Source organism: Eumetopias jubatus, unplaced genomic scaffold (assembly GCF_037043125.1).
Source record: "Eumetopias jubatus isolate StellerSeaLion01/CBP00866 unplaced genomic scaffold, mEumJub1_p1.0 scaffold_15, whole genome shotgun sequence".
NCBI classification, from domain to species: Eukaryota; Metazoa; Chordata; class Mammalia; order Carnivora; family Otariidae; genus Eumetopias; species Eumetopias jubatus.
In genome coordinates this window covers 14,255,078-14,276,773 of record NW_028274821.1, presented here as the reverse complement: position 1 = coordinate 14,276,773, position 21,696 = coordinate 14,255,078, and the positions used below count along the sequence as shown (strand labels likewise).

The 21,696-nt window shown below is 36.9% G+C and overlaps 1 protein-coding gene across 2 annotated transcripts in view; it reads left to right on the top strand.

Annotated features, from left to right (window-relative positions):
• Window positions 1-13,696, top strand: part of ABHD17B (abhydrolase domain containing 17B, depalmitoylase) — a 48,908-nt gene extending 35,212 nt beyond the window's left edge. For both annotated transcript variants that reach the window (XM_028089096.2, XM_028089095.2), the window contains exons 2-4: window positions 4,020-4,489; window positions 9,256-9,435; window positions 12,147-13,696. In XM_028089096.2, coding sequence (XP_027944897.1) covers window positions 4,023-4,489; window positions 9,256-9,435; window positions 12,147-12,366 — 867 coding nt within the window. In that variant the 5' untranslated portion in view covers window positions 4,020-4,022 and the 3' untranslated portion in view covers window positions 12,367-13,696. The remainder of the gene's footprint in view (window positions 1-4,019; window positions 4,490-9,255; window positions 9,436-12,146) is intronic.
• Window positions 13,697-21,696: the final 8,000 nt, after the last annotated feature.

The window sequence follows — 21,696 nt, the reverse complement described above, 5'->3', positions numbered from 1 at the left end:
CTGAGTTTTAGTATGCCTGCAGCTAAATTGATTTTATCCTTATAATGTTATTTTATCTGTTGAAAGTTTTGTGTTTTTTTCTTTCTCACTTTAAAACTATCTCCAGTATCTTCTCGTTTCTAGTGTTGGTTTTGAAAAGTCAGATATGTTCATCTTGTTCTTGTTCCTTTGTAGGCATTCTTTCTAGAAACTTTCATATTTTTGTTTCTGGCAATCTTAATATTTACTATAATTTGCCTAGCCTGTGAGAATTTTCTTAAATACCTGTTTGGCACTCAGCAATTTCAGGGTGAATTTTTTCTTTAATTCTGAGAAATTCTTAGATTATTGATACTGGTATTTCTACTTCTGCCTTAAATTTTCTTTTATGTTTTCTCTATCTTCATCCCTTTCATCCTGAAAAATTCCCTGTTTGGGAATTCTTGGATCTTTCAGCTTGCTAATACATTCTTCAGTTATTGATTCTTGTATCAGGTTCTTTGTTTTAGATACTGATTTCTCTGTATCAGGGATTCCAGTTGGATTTTTCTGTATGACACTTTTCCATTACATCTTTAAGTATTCTCTTTGTTTAAAACTGGTTTATTATAATTCATTTTTTTTTTTTAAGATTTTGTTTTTCAGGGGTACCTGGGTGGCTCAGTCGGTTAAGCATCTGCCTCTGGCTCAGGTCATGATACCAGGGTCCTGGGATCAAGTCCCACCTCCAGCTCCCTGCTCAGCACGGAGCTTGCTTCTCCCTCTCTCTCTGCTGCTCCCCCTGCTTGTCCTCTCTCTCTCTCACAAATAAAATCTTAAAAAAAAAAAAAAAAACAGTAAAAAGATTTTGTTTTTAAGTAATCATCTCTACACCCAATGTGAGGCTTGAACTTACAAACCTGAGATCAAGAGTCACATGCTACACTGACTAAGCCAGCCTGGCGCCTCTATTTTAAATCCTTGTTTTGTCTGGTCCAAAAATTCTGCTCTAAATTAAATAATTTATCTGTCTTTTGCTGTTGTGTACTTTCAGATGTTTATCATTTTCCCCTTACAATTATTCACTGCCTTGTCTCTTCAAGATTTTGTTAGCCAAGAAATAACTGATAAATGATATATTTTTATTCTATGAATTTTATATAAAACAAATGGGACTTAAAATTACCCAAATTTAACAAGATACTTCAATGTTTTTTTAAATTTCAAGAATAAATTTTTTTCCTCAATAACTTGTTTAGCTCTCATGTTACTAAAACTTAGGTTTATTTATGTATACTTTTTTTTTAAAGATTTTATTTATTTATTTGAGAGAGAGAATGAGATGGGGAGAGCACGAGAGGGAAGAGGGTCAGAGGGAGAAGCAGACCCCCTGCTGAGCAGGGAGCCCGATGCGGGACTCAGTCCCAGGACTCCAGGATCATGACCTGAGCCGAAGGCAGTCGCTCAACCAACTGAGCCACCCAGGCGCCCTATGTATACTTTTTTTTAAGCAAGTCTAGGTTGCTGTCCTGTGCCATGCCTCTTATTAGAAAAGTGATAATTTGCAAGTTTTTATTATTAAATGGACACCAGTTACCTGGTTTAGGGCTGTGGAAGTGGGAATAATTTCTTCTACTGACATTAAGAAGGTCAGGGTGTTGGGCGCATGGGTGGCTCAGCCGTTAAGCGTCTGCCCCTCGTCTCATGCATACACGTGCACTCTCTCTCAAATAAAATCTTAAAAAAAAAAAGGTCAGGTTGTCCTTTCATTAGACTAGATCCTGGCACTGTACCTTTTCTCCTTCTGCTTCTCTCCTTTGGTGTTCATCCCCAGAAGCAACTGTGCAGTATTACATATATTCAGTAAGCCAGATTTATTTTTAAATTACTTTATTATATATAAAAGTCTTCATGTTCAAGAGGCAAATTATAGGAACATAAAGCTACGTACAGCTTACTTATTATCAACCAAGCTTTTAACAGACTCTTGAGGGTCAGCAGTTACTGGTTGTAAGGTAATTGGAAGCAAGAAACAGCTGTAGACAGATTATTAAACAGATAGCATTGATAATATTGTGCCTCATAACTCATCTTTTTTTCTAGGTCATCTCCTTCCCTTAAACTAACCCTTTGAACTTTCTTTCCTGCCATCCTCTTCACCAGGTCCTATATCCTCATGACCAGGATAATAAATCTGTAGTCAAATCCTGTAGTACACATCACTAATTTATGACATGTTCTTTCCCTGCCAAGCCTTGCATATGCCCTTAGAATCCTTCTCAGTACAGTTTTTCACAGAGCCAGTGAGAGTTACCACTAAAGATGACACCTCATTGTCATTTCTGTTTTATCAGACTCTTTTTCCAACTAGACTATGACATTAACTTATTCATGCTAATTTTTTTGAAGGTTGAGTAGCAAGCAAAGGTGTTTCCTACTATCCAAAAGACACTTTCTTCCCTTCTCTTACTCTTTTAAAACCTTTTATATCACTCCTGTCTTTGTTTCTCTAGCTGTGGTGTTTTTCCTTCTTTCTACCTAATTAGTTTGCACTGGGAAGTTAGAACATGTCTGTTGAGCATATGGACTAGATTTTGGGAAATCAATACATTTGTGTTGAGCATATGAACAAGATTTTGGTTCTGTAGTGAGCGAAAAGGACATTTCTTTCTTTCCACATAATCTCACTTTAGTCTCCTGAGGTGATTTCTTCTCATATATAATTACATTTGGTATAATGGTATGATGTATATTTTTTTCCATCCTCCTGTTTAGATTTTTTTTGTAGAAAATTAAGTGCCACCAAATCTCTAGCAGGTGTTTGTTTTGAATGCCTTCTTCCTGGAACTAAGCAATCGTCTGCTAAAAAGAGATAGGAATTTGAGAAAAAGGACAAGATAAAAAGAAATGCTAGTAGGGCAAACAAGTATTACTCTCTTTTTGTTCCTGACTTAATATCAACTAAGTACTTGAAAAATATTAATGAAAAAGACAGGAGAGAGTGGACCATCCTTAAGTGTGTTATCTGTATGGCCGTTGCTGTAGTATATGCCCTAACTACATCATTGTGTGTGTTCTTTGCAACCGGACATTGACTTCATCTGCTTAGGAAGACAATGAGGGTCGAAAAGGTAAACAATTTGTCTAAGGGCAAACAGCTAGTAAGTGGTAGAGTTGGGATTCCACCCCAGCTATCTCTGACTTCAAACCTTATACACACTCCTTCCTTTGTAACCATATAGGAAATTTTAGCAGATTTTATACTTTTTTTGTAGCTTTCATATTGTAGCCTTTTTAATTTGGGCAATAATTATATATAGACATATTTTAATGTTTTATAGGTTATTTGAGCCACTGGCACTATGGCTAAAATGATAGGCTTCTGAGACAAATAGTTTTCTGAGCCTCTGAGGCAGTGTAGCCCAGGGATGTAGGACAGTGGTTGAGCCTGTTATCAAATCCTGGCTCCACTGCTGCCCCACACTGTGCCAAGTTTCTGGTCTCAGATCAACCAGGGTTGTTTTGAGGATTAAATGTGGTAATACACATAGAATACCTAACACAATGCCTGACAAATAGCAAGCACTTCATTCATGAAAATGAACAATGTATATGGTATCGTTACATATTTACTGTATTGTGTTAATTACCTACCTTTACATGAGATTCTGAGAATTTTCACTGACTTAACCCAGAAATTACACACTATTCTAAAGATACTTCATACCTCCTATGCTATTATCTATGGAGAAATAACAGATATTACCTCTACTCTTCATGTTTTCATACTTTGGTTAAATATTACATAATCACTACTATTTGAAACATCCTGTAATAGTTTAGTATCTCCTGGTCAAGAATATTTGCCTCACCAGAGGATTTAAGTTATACCTAGAATGATGTCAAAAATCTGTTTAGGCAAAGGATACTTGAAATAATAGCAGTCGACACTGAGCAGCAGTAGAATTTACCAGTGCCTTTGTTTTTAACCTTCTATGGTATGAAAATACAGAATCCATATTCAATAATTAAAACATTTGCTATCTCCTTTTCTTTTTCAGAAGATGAATAACCTTTCATTTAGTGAGCTATGTTGCCTCTTCTGCTGTCCACCTTGCCCTGGGAAAATTGCTTCAAAATTAGCATTTTTGCCACCTGATCCTACTTACACATTGATGTGTGATGAAAGTGGAAGCCGCTGGACTTTACATCTGTCAGAACGAGCAGACTGGCAATATTCTTCTAGAGAAAAAGATGCTATTGAGTGTTTCATGACTAGAACCAGTAAAGGCAACAGAATTGCCTGCATGTTTGTGCGTTGTTCACCCAATGCCAAATATACTTTACTCTTCTCACATGGAAATGCTGTTGATCTTGGTCAGATGAGCAGCTTTTACATAGGACTGGGATCACGGATTAATTGTAATATATTCTCATATGATTATTCTGGATATGGTGCAAGTTCCGGGAAACCAACAGAGAAGAACCTCTATGCAGATATCGAAGCTGCTTGGCTTGCCCTTAGGACAAGGTAAATCATGATTGGGAATTATTTTGCACATCTATTACGATGGTTGACTAAAATTGTCTTATATAAAAAAAGTAGTTTTTATAACACGTTTTGAAGTACTTGAGATTATATTTACCAATATATACCTATTAAGATTTAAGCTCTTAGATTGTAATTTTAAATTTTTAAAAATAATGTTTTTTTCAAGTGATTTTATTATTATTATTTTTTAAGATTTTATTTATTTGGGGCGCCTGGGTGGCTCAGTCGTTAAGCGTCTGCCTTCGGCTCAGGTCATGATCCCGGGGTCCTGGGATCAAGCCCTGCATCGGGCTCCCTGCTCGGCGGGGAGCCTGCTTCTCCCTCTCCCACTCGCCCTGCTTGTGTTCCTTCTCTCGCTGTGTCTCTCTCTGTCAAAATAAAGAAATAAAATCTTTATTAAAAAAAAAGATTTTATTTATTTATTTGAGAGAGCGAGAGAGAGCACAGGCAGGGAGAGAGCAAGAAGCAGGCCTCCTGTGAGCAGGAAGCCGGATGTGGGGCTCGATCCCAGGACCCTGGGATAGTGACCTAAGCCGAAGGCAGACGCTTAACTGACTGAGCCACCCAAGCACCCCAAAAATAGCATAGTTTTTAAGACAGATCTCATTTGTGTCTGTTAGTGCATGTGTGTGATTTTCTTTAAAATTTAAGCCAATGACAAATATTTGGTTTTATAAACATGTGGAGTGTGATGTTGCAACTTTGAATAAACAAGGGAATGAGCGTTAACCATGACTTACCTAATTTACTTTATCATTAAGAGTATAAGAGGCTGGATTGTTTTTGTTAAAATCATAAGCCAGGGTTTGCATTATTTTATGTAATCTCTTAGAAGTATGACTTACAGATAATTTATTGGAACTATTTTTAAAGCGTTCTATAAAAGTGAGATTTTTTACTTTGCATTCTGGACTGATAAAATTTGGAGAGATGATCTCACGCCACAAAAGAAATTTTATGATAAATCATTTAAGCAAATTCTCTTACCATGTCAGTTATTCTTTGGTTATAACAATATATTTTTGAGAACTAGAAATTGCTTTAATCTTTCCTACTCACCAATTTGAAAAATATCTCAGTTTTGTAGATTTCAGGGTTTTTTTATCAGATGGTTCATGTACAACAAAGATAGCTTATTAGTTCAAGTTATTCCTCATATTGTCCACTGATAAGCTGCCTGATTTCCAAAGTATTTTAGACTAAAGCTTAAAGGACTTTTTCTAATTTAATGTTTAAATATTAATGGTTTCAGGGGCGCCTGAGTGGCTCAGATGGTTAAGTTTCTGCCTTTGGCTCAGGTCATGATCTCAAGGTCCTGGGATGGAGTCCCCCATCGGGCTCCTTGCTTAACAGGGAGCCTGCTTCTCCCTCTGCCTGCCACTCCCCCTGCTTGTACTCTCCCTCCCTCTGTCTCTGGCAAATAAATAAAATCTTTTAAATAAGTAAATATTAATGGTTTCAGTTAGAACCTCCACAATTGTGTTAGCAGGCATAACCTTTTTTAGAAAATACTTTTAGGGACGCCTGGGTGGCTCAGTTGGTTAAGTGACTGCCTTCAGCTCAGGTCATGATCTCAGGGTCCTGGGATGGAGCCCCGCATCGGGCTCCCTGCTCGGTGGGAAGCCTGCTTCTCCCTCTGACCCTCCCCCTGCTTGTGTTCCCTCTCTCGCTGTCTCTCTCTCTGTGTCAATTAAATAAATAAATAAAATCTTTAAAAAAAAAAGAAAATACTTTTAAAAGTATAAGTATTTTCTCCTATAAGATATATAATAAAACTATATTCTCATTGCAAAGTTTCATATAAAGGGGATTCTCGAAATAATATGAAAACATACCTGATGAGTTAAAAAAGATGGTATTATAAGAAGTAAGTAACGAGTTGTGGGGGGCAGGGAATGGTAAAATTTTGTAAACTTAAAAACTGCCTTAAATGACCAGAGTCAAAATCTGCTTCAGGTATAATATCAGTCCCCTCAGTCCTACAAACAAAAATAAATAAGTTCCCACTTTCCAGACTCAGCCAATTGAATCTAGTATAATACCTGTCAGGAAAATATGATAATAAATATTTTTAATGGGTGCCTGGGTGGCTCAGATGGTTAAGCGTCTGCCTTCGGCTCAGATCATGATCCCAGGGTCCTGGGATCGAGTCCCGCATCAGGCTCCCTGCTCCTTGGGAGCCTGCTTCTCCCTCTGCTTCTCTCTCTCTCCCTCTGTCTCCATTGAATAAATAAATAAACTCTTCTAAAAAAATAAATAAATAAATATTTTTAATGACATTTATTGAGATACAACTCACTCTTTTTAAAGTATAACTTCAGTGTATTAGAACAGTTTTTAAGGATGCTAAGTAATAGCAGATAGCCTTCATTATTAATACTTCTCATAAGATGAAAAGATAACTTTATTCAGCCAGAACATACTAATATCCAATTCAGTGTTCGGAGTTTATGTTAAAATAAATAAATAAATAAATCCACTCTTGTAGGCATTTAACTTTTTCCTTTTTTTTTTTTTTTTTTTTTTTAATTTATTTGACAGAGAGAGACACAGCAAGAGAGGGAACACAAGCAGGGGGAATGGGAGAGGGAGAAGCAGGCTTCCCGCTGAGCAGGGAACCTGATGCGGGACTCAATCCCAGGACCCTGAGATCATGACCTGAGCCGAAGGCAGTCACTTAACGACTGAACCACCCAGGCACCCGGTTAACTTTTTCCTATTTTTCATCTTGTCTGATGTCAATTTGAAGGAAACTTTATAAAATAATTTCTAGTCCTGACTTAATTCATCTTTTTAAACATAGTTGATGGCCACACATACTTGATGAATGAGAAACAAGGGCAGAATATATAAATTTCTAAATAGTACAGTAGTCTTTGAGCTCATTATCTGTGTGCTATAATGAAAAAGTCACTGGACTGGGAGTCAGGGTACCTGGGTTCTGATTATAGGTCTGCCACTGACTTACTCTGACTTTGAACATCTGCTTCATAAGCAGCTGAACTAGATTAGGTGGTCTTTAAAGTCCTTTCTAAGTTGTACTATTCTGAAATTCTGTTATTGCTTTGAGTTCTCTGATGCTAAATTGGCATCTGCTTCTACTCTGGAGCCTTGCCATTGCTAACATTAGCCTAAAACCCATAGTCGCCACCAACAGTGCTGCTATTCAGCTAATAGCAACCATACAGCCTCAAGAGTTAATTCTGATGCTGCAGATGTTCATTTTCATAACTTCTTCACTCCTATGAAGAATTACAATCAGGTCTTTGTAAAGAAAAAGACTTTTCTAAGTTTACTTACATTTAGCGTTAGTCTGGAGTAGATGGAACCCAACCTCTGGGGCATATCTAAATGCTTATGTAGGAATGATTGGAAGAAATTATGGGGAAGTATGTCATTATCTGGATAGTTCAAAGAGCCCTGGGCCCCTGGAAAGGGCCAGAGGGAGCACATGGGGTTTGTCTTGCTATTTTTTCATGTTTAGATACTTGGAAAGCTCCATTACCTTTTCAAAAGACCGGATGCTGTTGTGCAAATGGCCGTTAGCATCCAGAAGTGACTGCTCTCAGACTTCTAAAGTGGAAAAGCATATTTGATCTTACTCTAACCCTTAACCCCATATTCGTTAGCTCCTACAGCACTTCATTTCTACTTGCAGTAGTTTACAGTTGGGACAGTTATACCATAGACAAGTAACAGTGCTTGGAACATAGATTATATATGATATATTTGAGGCAATGAGTTGACATATTTAAATCTGCAGCATTTTTAAAGGGTTAGGTAAAGGCAGTACTTGAGATTTTAGCATGAAGTTTGTTCATAATTAACTGAATCATAAGGCATTTGAAATTCTCTTTCATATGTTCATCTTTCCAATCATTAGTCCATAGTAAAGGCAACTTTCAAGAAAAATAGTAATTTGCTTTCAGACCATATGTAGTACTTTTCATCACTATGACCAACTTCAAAAAATAAAATGAGGGATGCCTGAGTGGCTCAGTCATTAAGCGTCTGCCTTCAGCTCAGGTCATGATCCCAGGGTCCTGGGATCAAGTCCCACATCGGGCTCCTTGCTCAGTGAGGAGCCTACTGCTCCCCCTGCTTGTGCTCTCTCTCTCTCTTTCTCTCTGACAAATAAATAAAAATCTTTTAAAAAAATAAAAAGCCACTTTTCATGTCTAGACAACGAACTTTTATATATTGAATGGAAAATAAGACAGTTAATGTCTATTAAACATCAATCTATTAAAATAATTTGTGATGTAATATGTTCAGGATTTAGCCAACAGTATGCTACATTGAATTGCATAAATGATTTAATGAATTCATTTAAGTTTGAAGTTTTAAAAGACCTCCGCATTTATTTTTCCAACAGATGAAATAAGCTAATAATATAGATTTTATTGTAGCATTAAATATGATGATGGCTACGAAATATATTTTAAATATAAAGTTGACATTGTCTCATTCTAAGTCATTCTAAGATTAAGTCCTTAGAAAATGACTGACTATAGGGCACCTGGGTGGCTCAGTCAGTTAAGCATCTGCCTTTGGCTCAGCTCCTGATCCCAGGGTCCTGCTCAGTGGGGAGCCTGCTTCTCCCTCTGCCCCTCACCCCTCTCATGCTCTCTCACTCTCCCTCTCTCAAATAAATGAATAAAATCTTTAAAAAAAGAAAAAAAAATGAATATTTCATATCAGTCCAACTCTCTGCCTTTTTTTTTTTTAATTTCTGAACTTTGTAGATATGGCATTCGCCCTGAAAATGTGATTATATATGGCCAAAGTATAGGGACAGTACCATCTGTGGATCTTGCTGCTCGGTATGAGAGTGCTGCTGTTATTCTTCATTCTCCTTTGACTTCGGGAATGCGTGTTGCTTTTCCTGATACCAAGAAGACCTACTGTTTTGATGCATTCCCAAAGTAAGTATCAATATTCAAAATTGTTTAATTCAAAGAAACTTTTAAGGGCATTTTTTTCATCACTTAAGGTATTCATAATACAGTTCATTCAGCCATGAACTTCTATTGTATATATATTATAGAAATTGTGAAAAATTAATTTTTGAAAAGGGTAGTGGCAGGACCCTAGTCAGGAGGCTGAAATATTTGAACAGTAGTAATCCTGATGAAAAGAGCTGAGGGCCTTATACCCTAGAGAGTGGCACTAACTAGTAGTATTAGAGATAAGAGAATGAATTTGAGAAATGAAATTGACAGAACTGAGTGTCAAAGTGAATAGAGGATGCTAAACAAAAGAACTTGAATGTAATTCCTAGGGTTCTGACTTGAGCTGCTAATGAATAATGGTACCATTCAGTGAGATATAATACTGGAGGAGAGGAAGAGTAAAGGGAAAATGAGACATGTGCATAAATATTAGTGAATGGCATCTAATTAATGATAGCTGATTCATAAAAGAAGTGAATTGCAAAAAAGTTCTGTCTTAAATTAACTTGAATAAGTATTGCCACCACAAAGTCTGCAAACACAGTTTTATTCAAATTTGAAAGGAGGACTACTTTTCAAGACAAGATGAAAGTTCCTCTAGCGCCTCTTCATAATTGGAAAAAACTGATGGTCCATTTTTCTCAAAAGGAGAAGGCAAGCAGTGAGAAGCTGGCAAATTTCAGTCTTATTTCTTTTCCCCAATTGGCAGCCATACAAAGAATTTTTTGTGAATGATAGGTGGGCCAAAGGCCAGAGTCATCACTTGATTTTTTATAAAAACAACAAGGGTCATTTCAAAAGCAAATTTTTTCATCATTAGCCAGTAAGGCGTCACTTTTGCAGGGAAGCTAATGGTGGGAGTATATGAGCAGGCTGTGGGAGGTTTTTGTTTTTACATTAATTTGGGGTTTGTTTTATGTTTTAGATAATGGTATATTGGAAGGTATGTGCATTATACTGCTTCTAATGGAAAAGTAAGAATGATGGAGTATTTGGGGTAATGGGGTAATGCTTTTGCCACCCTGCATCTCTGTCCAGCTCCCTCTTTCATTTCTGCTCCACCAACAAAGAGAGCAGCACTTAACTTCAAACTGTTTGAAAAAGAACATAAATCTCTTTTTATTTGTTATAATTCCTTTACTACCGAACATTTTTTTTTATTATGTTAGTCACCATACAGTACATCATTAGTTTTTGATGTAGTGTTCCATGATTCATTGTTTGCGTATAACACCCAGTGCTCCATTCAGTACGTGCCCTCTTTAATACCCATCACCAGGCTAACCCATCCCCCACCCCCACCCCTCTAGAACCCTCAGTTTGGTTCTCAGGAGTCCATAGACTGGCGAACACTTGATAGCAAATAATATACCCAAGCATTTTTCCTTACCAAATGTAGCCTTGAATTATTTCATTGATTTCCTTTTTCACGATTGTATCCTCATTTTATAATGCCTTCTTTCTCTCTGGAAAGATTTATTTTTTTTAAGTGTTACAATTTGTTTATAAGGTCTCTGTATAGTTTGTCTCCTTCAAGTTGCCTTTTTAAAATTGTTTTGATCTGATACCTTAAAGTGTTCTCTGATGTCTGATAATTCTTGGTTGTCTCTTCATATGTAAAAGTGAGAAACTAAATTGCTGATCTTGAAGCAGATGGTTAAGTCTTGTTGAGTGTGAGCTTCACTATACAGTGATCTGGCCAAACAGTTACTTGGGGATTCTATCCTGTGTCATTATTTCTATATCTTTCCTCTTAAAGTGTACATAGTCTCCAGCAAGGAGTCTTTCTAAAAGTCCTCCCTGGAGGATTGAAGGCCTGGCTGCCAGCATTCTGGGAACTGAGTACAGAAAATGGGTTCATAGCAGCAGTATGTGTGTTTACACATCTGTGTGTTTACCTCTTGCCTTAGACTGTGCCTCGCAATTCCCTGGCCCATAAAACCTTCAGTTTGGGATACAGTGCAGCTACCAGTCTACAAAAAGAAGGGGAAAGAACCTAAAGGAGAGGGAAGGACTTACTTCTTAAATAGACTTTGAACAAATTCTGTAGACTCCTCTATCACCTGCCTTCATCCCCATGTCAATTCCTTGCCTCCTGGGGTATCCCATGGTATAAATTGGATTGTTTCTTCACTTTACCTTCTATCCCCTTAAAATTGGCTTTTCCCTACACTTTTAATTTCTTATTCCACACATTTATCTGCTTTCCAGCTCCAAAATTTTATGTTTTATTGCATTCTTCCTATTTTTGTGGGTTGATACCCCAAAACAACAAAAAATTTTGCTGTCATTTTAGTAAATTAAGGGAGAGAAAAAATGAGTGCAGAGAGGTGTAAAGTTAGCACATACCTGAATACTTCTTAGTTTCCTCCTCTTCTTCCAACCTACGTTCCTCTGTGCTCACCATGGTAGAAAGGTGCAGTAGGTTGACAGTAACAAATGATTCCCTCGAAACAGAAGTGCATGAAGTTAGCTTCCTCAGGTATTAATCTTAAGATAAGGAGCATGTAAAGTGACTTTTAAATCTTATTTGAAATCCAAAAGAGGTATCTGTTTCTTCTGGGTCGATTCAAAGACCATTCTGATATTTGAATGATCTGTCGGGATATCGCAAGAAAATTTGTTTTTACGTTCCTTTTCATAGCTAATTCATTGACTTTCTACACCCTTCTCTTTTCTTACAGCATTGACAAAATCTCTAAGATAACCTCCCCAGTATTAATAATTCATGGGACTGAAGATGAAGTCATTGACTTTTCACATGGCCTCGCACTGTTTGAGCGTTGCCAAAGACCTGTGGAGCCTCTCTGGGTTGAAGGGGCAGGTCACAATGATGTGGAACTTTATGGACAGTACCTTGAAAGGTTGAAACAGTTTGTGTCACAGGAACTGGTAAATTTGTAAAATATTCTGTAAATTTGCACACTGGGTTTTCTTTTCTTGCTGAACTGCACTCTTTGGTAAATAACGTAAAACCTGAAGGTTTTGTTTGCAAATCATGTCAGTTGCCTTCATAAATGTACAGGTAATGATTTGTTAACAGACTTAATGAAGGTTTTTATTACCAGAACTAGAAACTGGAAATAACAGTATCATGCAGTCAGGCTGTGTAATTTATATTTTTTCTGTGAATTTTTTTTTAAACATCAAAATGAGTACTGTATGAAATTTTAATTCTATAAAATCAAATGCTGTAAAAGTATTGCCAAATGCTTTTGCATATCAAACAAATTTATAGATATTTTTAAAAACATCTCAATGTACTAAATCTTATCCAGGTATTCAAATGTAATATTCTTTCAATAAAAAGCTGTATATCTAAAACAATTCAAGTACTCATAATAGAATAAACTGTATGAAAACATGCAAGTTCACTAGAGATGACCTAAACCCTGTTGTACAGGGATTGAGGTTTAAACAGTTATTTTATTGTAAAATACATTGAATTTTCTGTATTCCCTGGTTATCATACATTTTCTCCTTTTAAAAAAAAATGATGTTAAGTCTTAATTTTTATGCCATCTATTAATTTACCAACTAGTTACCTTGTAAATGAGAAGTCATGATAGCACTGAATTTTAACTAGTTCTGACTTATAGGTTTGGTACTGTGAGGCAACTACTTAAAATTCTCATTTTTGTTATTTAAAAAGGCATTTAGAGCTTCAAGAATGATTTTGTACGCAATGTTGTTTTAAATTTTGACTAATCTCATAGAATCACAGTACTCTTCATTATAAGAAAACCTGAGAGTCCGTTAGATGTTCTTCAAGACCACAAACAGGCTGGCTATTTGGTCGTTTTTCACCTTGGCTATTTTTAATAGGATCTATTGTTTTAGATTACTATCTGAGAATTTCATGGATTCACTCATCGATACAGGAGATAAGAGAACATTTAATTCATAACTTTTATATTAACCAATGTAATAAAAAACAAAACTCACACACAAAAACTAAGTTGCCTTTCCTTGAATGAATCCTGCCTGAATAAAACAATGAAAGTAAAATAAAAATAAAATTAACGGTATGTAGTCTAATTTGTAAATGAATGAATATTGAAATAATACACACTGTGGATATATTTTAAGGCCTTATGTAGTTTTAATTGTTCTGCTTGTTCTGTGGTTATGTCTAAGACTATAGTATATGATTATCTTCAAAGTATATCAAGTATTGTGAATGCTTTGGTTCAGATGTGTCAAATTAACAGTAAAACAACAAATATACCACCCAGCTGTGCTTGTTTGCCTTCTTCCATGCTTCCCATCCCTTACCATAAAGACTGAAAACATTTACCATTCATCTTTGTAGAACAAAGTTGTGTAGTTTTCTCAACTTTATCATCACTTCTTTTTTTGAAGAGGTTTCTTCCTTATCAAGATTGTTGTGGAGCCTGTACAATTCCTTTTTTTATACAACCTACACCCCAGAGTTCAGCTACGTGTTTTCTTTGATTACCTGTTAAATTTAAAATATTGATCATACTAATTCAGTATTCATTCATTCAACAAATATTTATTGAAATAATGTCTAAATCATGTAATACGCTATGCCAGATAAAGGTGACCTGGACCATGCCCACATAGACTTCACAGTGTAACCAAGGAGACAGATACCTTATTGCACAAGTAGTACTGTTTGCATAAGGGCTGGCGGAGATTTGTAGCTTATTGTAACAGGTAAATTGTACTTTATGGAGGGGAACATGGGGGAGAAGGGCAAGGAAGAGTTGCACAAAGAGGTGATATTTGATATGAACTTTGAAGGATGACTAAACCTGATGGCCAAGGGAAATCATTGCTGGCTGAAGGGAACAGTATGTGGAAGCCTAGAGGAAGGACCGTGCTTTTAAAGTGTAAAAAGCCTGGCCAGAAGTCAAAGGGAACAGATGACATAAAGATGAAGCTGGCGATTAGTTAGGGGCACAATCCTACATGGTGTCATGGACCCTGATTATTATCCTCGATACAATAGAAAGCCATTGATAGGAATATGATTTTGCATTTATCAAGAGTTTATAGATTAAAAAAACCTGGATATTTTTAGTTTGCTAGAAATAACACGTGAGCCGGTTGTAATGGGCTATAATTTTAGGGTGCAGAAAAATTCATCATGGGGCAATAATCTCATACAAAGGACGAGTCAAACCACATCCGTAAATATTAATTTCATTTCAGGATGCAATAAAAGGATATTCACAAATTAGAGTAAATCCTGGAATGTTTTACCAAATTGGAAAGAGTCCCACAAACTAAAACCAAAAGAGCAACTGGAGAATTATGTAACTGAAGAATGATATTTGAGAGGCATGTACAGTTTATTCTTTTTGACTCAGTACAACTAGGTGAAAGTTCCAAAATGGCAGGTTGGAGCTCAGTGTAAGAAAGAACCAATTGATTATTCCTCCATGACAGAAAGGGATTGCCTCCTAATGTTCAAAGAGGATCTTATCACTGGGGAGAAGCTGAATGACATCTGCCACAGTGCTGCAGAAGAAATTCCAGATTTAAATGTGAAATTGAACTAGGTGGACCATGTAATGTCCCTTTTAAGATTTTATAATCCATTTAGATTTCTCCTACCTTTTCAGAGCATTGCCTGCCCTGTGGCATCCAGAGGACAATATCATGTAGAAGGATTGGCAAGCAGATTTGGGTTCTCTTCTCACTTGAGACCAATTAGATCTGTGGCCTTGCCAAGTCACTTCTCTGGACCAGTTTCCTCATTAGAAAAGAAGAGATGGAACTGATTGATTGATATAATATCTTATGTTTCTAATGTAATGAAAATCTCAACCCAATTAATCTGTAAAGACTCATAACAATTTTTAACCTGGGCTAGAGTAGCCTCAGATAACTTACTCTGATAGTTGTCTTTTATACATACCAACATGGTAGAATTTGGATGGTAACACTTAATGCTGGGGAAATATTTGGCAGTGTACATAACTCCTGTATCTTCAAGTACATAAAGCAGAAAAAGAACTTTAATATATTGGTTTATAATCTATACACTTTCCCAGACTTCTAACTTACTGAAATTTACCACTTCTGTATCCTACATAAGAATGTATTGCAGTAGTTTTTCTTGGTGGTTTCTATAAATGTTAGGCATTGCTCACTTTAAGAAAGCTTGAAAAATGAAAATTTTGAAAATTGTAAACTGACATCAACTGTCCTTTAAATAGAATGTTCTTGGTGCATTTAGACATTTTTTTAAGATTTTATTTATTTATATGACAGAGACAGGGAGACAAGCAGGGGGGAGAGGGAGAAGCAGACTCCCTGCTGAGCAGGGAGCCCGATGCCGGGCTCAATCTGAGGACCCCGGGATCATGACCTGAGCCAAAAGCAGACGCTTAACGACTGGGCCACCCAGGTGCCCCAACATTTAGACATTCTATATGACAAAAATTTAACTTTTCAAGAACAGGTATTATGGAAAGCCAGACAAACTCCTAAATCTTAAAAACTTTAGATATGAGGGGCACCTGGGTGGCTCAGTTGGTTAAGCGACTGCCTTCGGCTCAGGTCATGATCCTGGAGTCCTGGGATCGAGTCCCGCATCAGGCTCCCTGCTCAGCAGTGAGTCTGCTTCTCCCTCTGACCGTCCCCTCTCTCGTGCTCTCTATCTCATTCTCTCTCTCAAATAAATAAAATCTTTAAAAAAAAAACTTTAGATATGAAATAGCTTAATTCCTTCATTTTACAGATGAGGAAACAAACCCAAAGAAAAGTAACTTTGCCAAGATCTACAATATGATTGTCATTAGTTGTACTTGAATTATCTTCTCTTCATCAAATTTATCTGGACTAGTACACCAATGATCCTTTTGAATTATAACGCAACGTAAACTTATTTGTTCTTCAATATTAATCATGATTTTATTTTTTAAATGGCTCTTAGATTTCTCCTTATCAGCTAGTTATTCATTGAATACTAAGTTGGTAGGTTGTGCCTTTCACATTTATCAAATTAATTATATATTTAAAGTATTTTAACACTAAGCCATTTTCACTAGGCTCAGTAACAGCCACTGGTTGTGTTAAAACCTAGTAAAGATTGTAGTCACATGAATAAACAGTCAAGTGTTTACTTAAGCAGCACATTAACTACAAATTGTAACACAGAATAAGCAATTACATTGAAAACAGTATCAAAGCAGTTATTACTAAATGGTGATGATGGGCTTTTAATTTGTTGCCTTAATTTTAAACAGGCATTATAGTTAAATACTGTTTTAGCATGTTACATTCTTTTTTTTTTTTCCAAAGATTTTATTTGACAGACACAGCAAGAGAAAGAACACAAGCAGGGGGAGTGGGAGAGGGAGAAGCAGGCTCCCCACTGAGCAGGAAGCCCAATGTGGGGCTCGATCCCAGGACCCTGGGATCATGATCTGAGCCAAAGGCAGACACTTAACGACTGAGCCACCCAGGCACCCCAAGCATGTTACATTCTAATGAGGCTATACATGCCAAGTGTCCAGTAACCAAAAAAGGAACTACACATAGGATACTTGGAATTGTGTTTTGAGTTACGCAGGATGCAGAGAGAAGACATTTGTCTACTACATCTCTAACAGACTATGCATCTGACTGAGTAGTTGAATGAGTAATATCAAGGAAGGAAGCAAATACCTCAAGCCTGGAAATGACCCACTAGACATTAGTTTAAAAAAAAAACAAAACAGGAAGTAAAGCATAGAGTCTTTATAAATGTCAGTGAGCTAAAAGCTGTTAAACTGGTTCTTTCATTAGAAACCTAATGGGCTTGAAATTATTTTACTCCTCTTCATCTTGTAGGCCATACTAAATTGGCATAATACCATTTTAACACCTACAGAAAATGTTTTAATACTTTGCTTTACATGAAATCCTTATTAAAGAAATATATTAAAATCATATGGAGAAAATGCTGTTTTTAAGTAATTTGTGATATTTTGTATCTACTGATAAAATGCGCATTTCAGCTATTGTCCTAGATTAATTCAAGGTTGAGGGGTTTTTTTCTCCCCCCATAATTACTGCTTAAGGTAGTGTCTTGCATTGAGGTAAGAATTGTACTGCGTAGGTCTATGGATATAGGAGTATCTGAATTTTAAAACTTTAAATGTACTGCTCTGTTCCAAATTATTGAAAGTGTGGTGGATTTATGGACTTCTAATTAGCATTTTACAGTATAAATCTTACTCAGATGAAACTTGTGTTTGTATTTAAACAATTTCAAATTGTGTCGATATATTCAAGTTAAAGTCCAGAGGTCATCTAGATTGCTTCACCAAAGTTAGAGATTTTGCTCTTTTTTTTCCCCCAGCTCTTTCAAGTCTGGAAGTTTGAGCTCATCAGGCCTTCTAAGTCCACCATGAGAAAATAGGTTGGGCAGGTGGGAGAGAGACCCAAGAAAGCTTATATATCCCTGAATACATGTGAAGCTATCGAAAATGATAATTAAAACTGCTGAAGTATCTAATATAATCCCAGTTGAAAAATTAAAATAAAAATTGTTATACCTCTGTAAAATGAAGAATGATTATGTTGAGGTAATGGGATTATAGGTGAGTTTTTTTCCTTTTCTTAGACATCCTCCACGTAGCTGTTATTTTTTGTGATTAAAAAAGAAGAAAAAAAAACTTGTTTTTATTTTCACTATCAGAAATTGGCTCTTTTTTTAAAGTCTGGGCTTCCGAAATCATAATCCCAGGATAGACCATGGAGAAGTAACTCCAAATAAGTTTTTAGCCTGGATGTCAGAGCAGCAAATAAAAGTCAAAAAAAAAATTCCTTGTATTTGGATGATGATTTTTTGTGGGTTTTTTGGGAGGTGGGAGAGGGTGGTTGGTAGAAAATGTAATATTGTATAATATCAAAAACGTTATCTCATTGAGTACCAAATCTAATTATTTTTTAGGCAGTCCCCACATACTACATCTGTTAATGTTACAAACTTAACAATGCATTGTTAACAATTATTACTTTACCATCTGTGGTCGTTTCCTCAGCTTGTTAACAGCTTTGCTCACATTCATCTCATTTGTGCTGTTGGCAATTACACTATATTACACTTATATGTTATAGGCCCAATAATAGGTTACAGTTGACCCTTGAACAACACAAGTATGAACTATAGAAGTCCATTTATATGCAGATATTTGCAATGAATACAGTACAGTACCATTTATTTCACTTACGGTTTTTTGTTTTCTTAATTTTATTTATTTGGTGGGGCGCCTGGTGGCTCAGTCGTTAAGCGTCTGCCTTCGGCTCGGGTCATGATCGAGCCCCACATCGGGCTCCCTGCTCCAAGAGAGGAGCAGCTCCCTCTCCCACTCCCCTTGCTTGTGTTCCCCCTCTCGCTGTGTCTCTCTCTGTCAAACAAATAAATAAAATCTTTAAACAATTAAAATAAAATAAAATAAAATAAAACTTTATTTGAGAGAGCAAGAGAGCACAAGAAGGGGGAGCAGCAGAGGGAGAGGGAGAAGGGAGCCCAACGCAAGGCTCGATCCCAGGACCCTGGGTTCATGACCTGAGCTGAAGGCAGACGCTTAACTAACTGAGCCACCCAGGTTGCCCCTTATGATTTTCTTTTTTTTTTTAATTTTTATTTATTTATTCATTTGACAGAGACACAGCAAGAGAGGGAACACAAGCAGGGGGAGCAGGAGAGGGAGAAGCAGGCCTCCCACTGAGCAGAGAGCCCAACGCGGGGCTCGATCCCAGGATCCCGGAACCATGACCCCAGCTGAAGGCAGACAACCAACGACCGAGCCACCCAGGCGCCTCTACTTATGATTTAATTATTTTTTTATTTTTTTTAAAGATTTTTATTTATTTATTTGAGACAGAGAGAAAGAGAGAGAGAGAGCACATGAGAGAGGGGAGGGTCAGAGGGAGAAGCAGACTCTCTGCCGAGCAGGAAGCCTGATGCGGGACTTGATCCAGGGACTCCTGGATCATGACCTGAGCCAAAGGCAGTCGCTTAACCAACCGAGCCACCCAGGTGCCCTACTTATGATTTTCTTAATAACATTTTCATTTCTAGCTTACTTTATTGTAAACATACTGTATATAATACATATATGTTAATCAACTGTTTATGTTATTTGGTAAGGCTCTGTTCAATAACAGGCTGTTAAGTTTTGGGGAATCAAAAGTTATACATGGATGTTTGTGTAGGGTAGTGGTTCCCCAACATCCATGTTGTATATGGGTCAACTGTATGTACATATTTTATGAAATTGCTTTTTAACTCATTTAAGAAAAATGAGAAAAAATATGCCTTTATAGTTTTAACAGTGTTCTCTGGTCTTGTGGGTTGTGTTACTGTCTGACATCACTTTCTGTCTGAACAACTTCCTAGAATATCTCTTGTAAGATGGGTTGGCCTGGCAACAAATTATCTCCATTTCTCTTTTACCTGGGAAAGTCCTTATTTCACTTTCATTTTTCTACAGATACCTTTGCTGGATATCAGAGTCTTGGTTGAAGGTTTTTTGTTTTTGTTTTTGTCTTTGAGCACCTACTTTGAATGTTTTCCCACTGCCTTCTGGCTTCCATTGTTCCTGCTGAGAAGTCAGCCATAGATCTTACTGGGCTTCCTTGTAAGTGATGCTTTGTTTTTCTCCAGCTTTTTCCAAGATATGTTCCTTATATTTGATTTTCAGCCTTTTTACTCTGATATGCCTGTCTGTGGGTCTCTTCATTGGGCTTCCTGGGTGTATAGGTTTTTGTTTTTCAATAAACTTGGAATGTTTTTTGCCATGTTCCAAACATTGTCATCTTTCTCTCCCAGTATTCTCAGTTCAAGGGCTGCAAGGATTATAAATTTGGTCATCTGCTCTGAATTACTTAGTGGGCCACAGCCTGCTTTGCTTTTCAGGTTCCAATGTTTGCTTTCTAGTTTCCTCTATTTGCCTTTCACACTGTTAACTGTGACTCCTTGCTTCTATGAGCTTATTTCCTCTGCTCTAACTCGATATTTCTCTGTTTCTACTCAGATTATCTAGGAAACCAGGTGTGACTGAACTACTTAAAGTATGTCTAAATTAAGAGCAACATGGCTCCGCTTTTGAAGCCCTGAAAGACCATGCTTTGAGCTACAGTCTGAAAGCCACGACTGAGGCTACCCCACCCTGAGGTAAGCATTAGTCGCTGCCTGCCCAGGAGATTGGGTTCATCCAGAAGTTCTGGATTTCTGGGGCAGGCTGCTAGGAGCTTGCTTCTCTGGCAAATGTTATTGCTGTTCTCTTCTATGATTCTTGTTTTTAAAAAGTCATGAATTTTTAAGAAACAGAACAACATACCATTTCTAATGTTGCCACTGTTGAAACAGTGGCTTCTTAAATGATTTAGCAAGAATCTGAGAAGCTTAAGAGGAATCATATGAAGTGGTAGTATGCACAATCAGGCTTGAGCTTAGCACTAATAACCATCATTGACCAAGATGATGAATTTGAAAGTGCTCCTCTTTAGACATGAAGACAAAAAGGTACGCAATTGCAAACATCAAGGAATATGGAATAGAATTTAGAGTGACCTTGAAAATAAAGGAACAGGCTAATCCATAAGAGAAAGAAGCAGAATAGGAGGAAATAATGCAGTATGGTTTAAGACTAATAAATCCTTCCAAACAAATATCGACAATCAGGAGAAAGGCAGGGTAGATGCAAATACAGCCCAAATGTCCTATCAATTAGAGTATTTTACAATTCATGAGATACCTGCATCACAATCAAAACATTAAAAAATTTAAAGACTGGGTTAATAATTTAAATATGAGTAAATAGTGTGGAAATGTTTTTTAAATGCTAGAAATGGGCCATAATGGTGGGAGTATGACCAGGAATTAGTCTTGACCTTTCAGCACTCATTTTTTTCTTCATTGCATTTGGTCTCTGTACTTTTGTGCTTAAGAACTGAAGAGAAATAAGCAAAAAACGTTGATTAAAATAATAAAAAAGGGCACTTCCTAAGAATGCCTAACAACTAGGTGCAGCAGTCTTTCAGGACCTTCCCATTGTTTCCCAGAAAATTTCTCCTTGAAGCCCCACTCCAAGAAGATAGAATGAGACACAAGGGATACTGAACTGTGTACTTGCTCTTTTACTTCTACCAGTTCTAGATAGTTCTCTAAACAGTGTCATACAGAGCATTGTAAAGAAAGGAGACCCCCAGAGACCCAGGCCTTTCACATTATAGATCTGCCCTCCAGGACACCGTCTGCTACTTTTA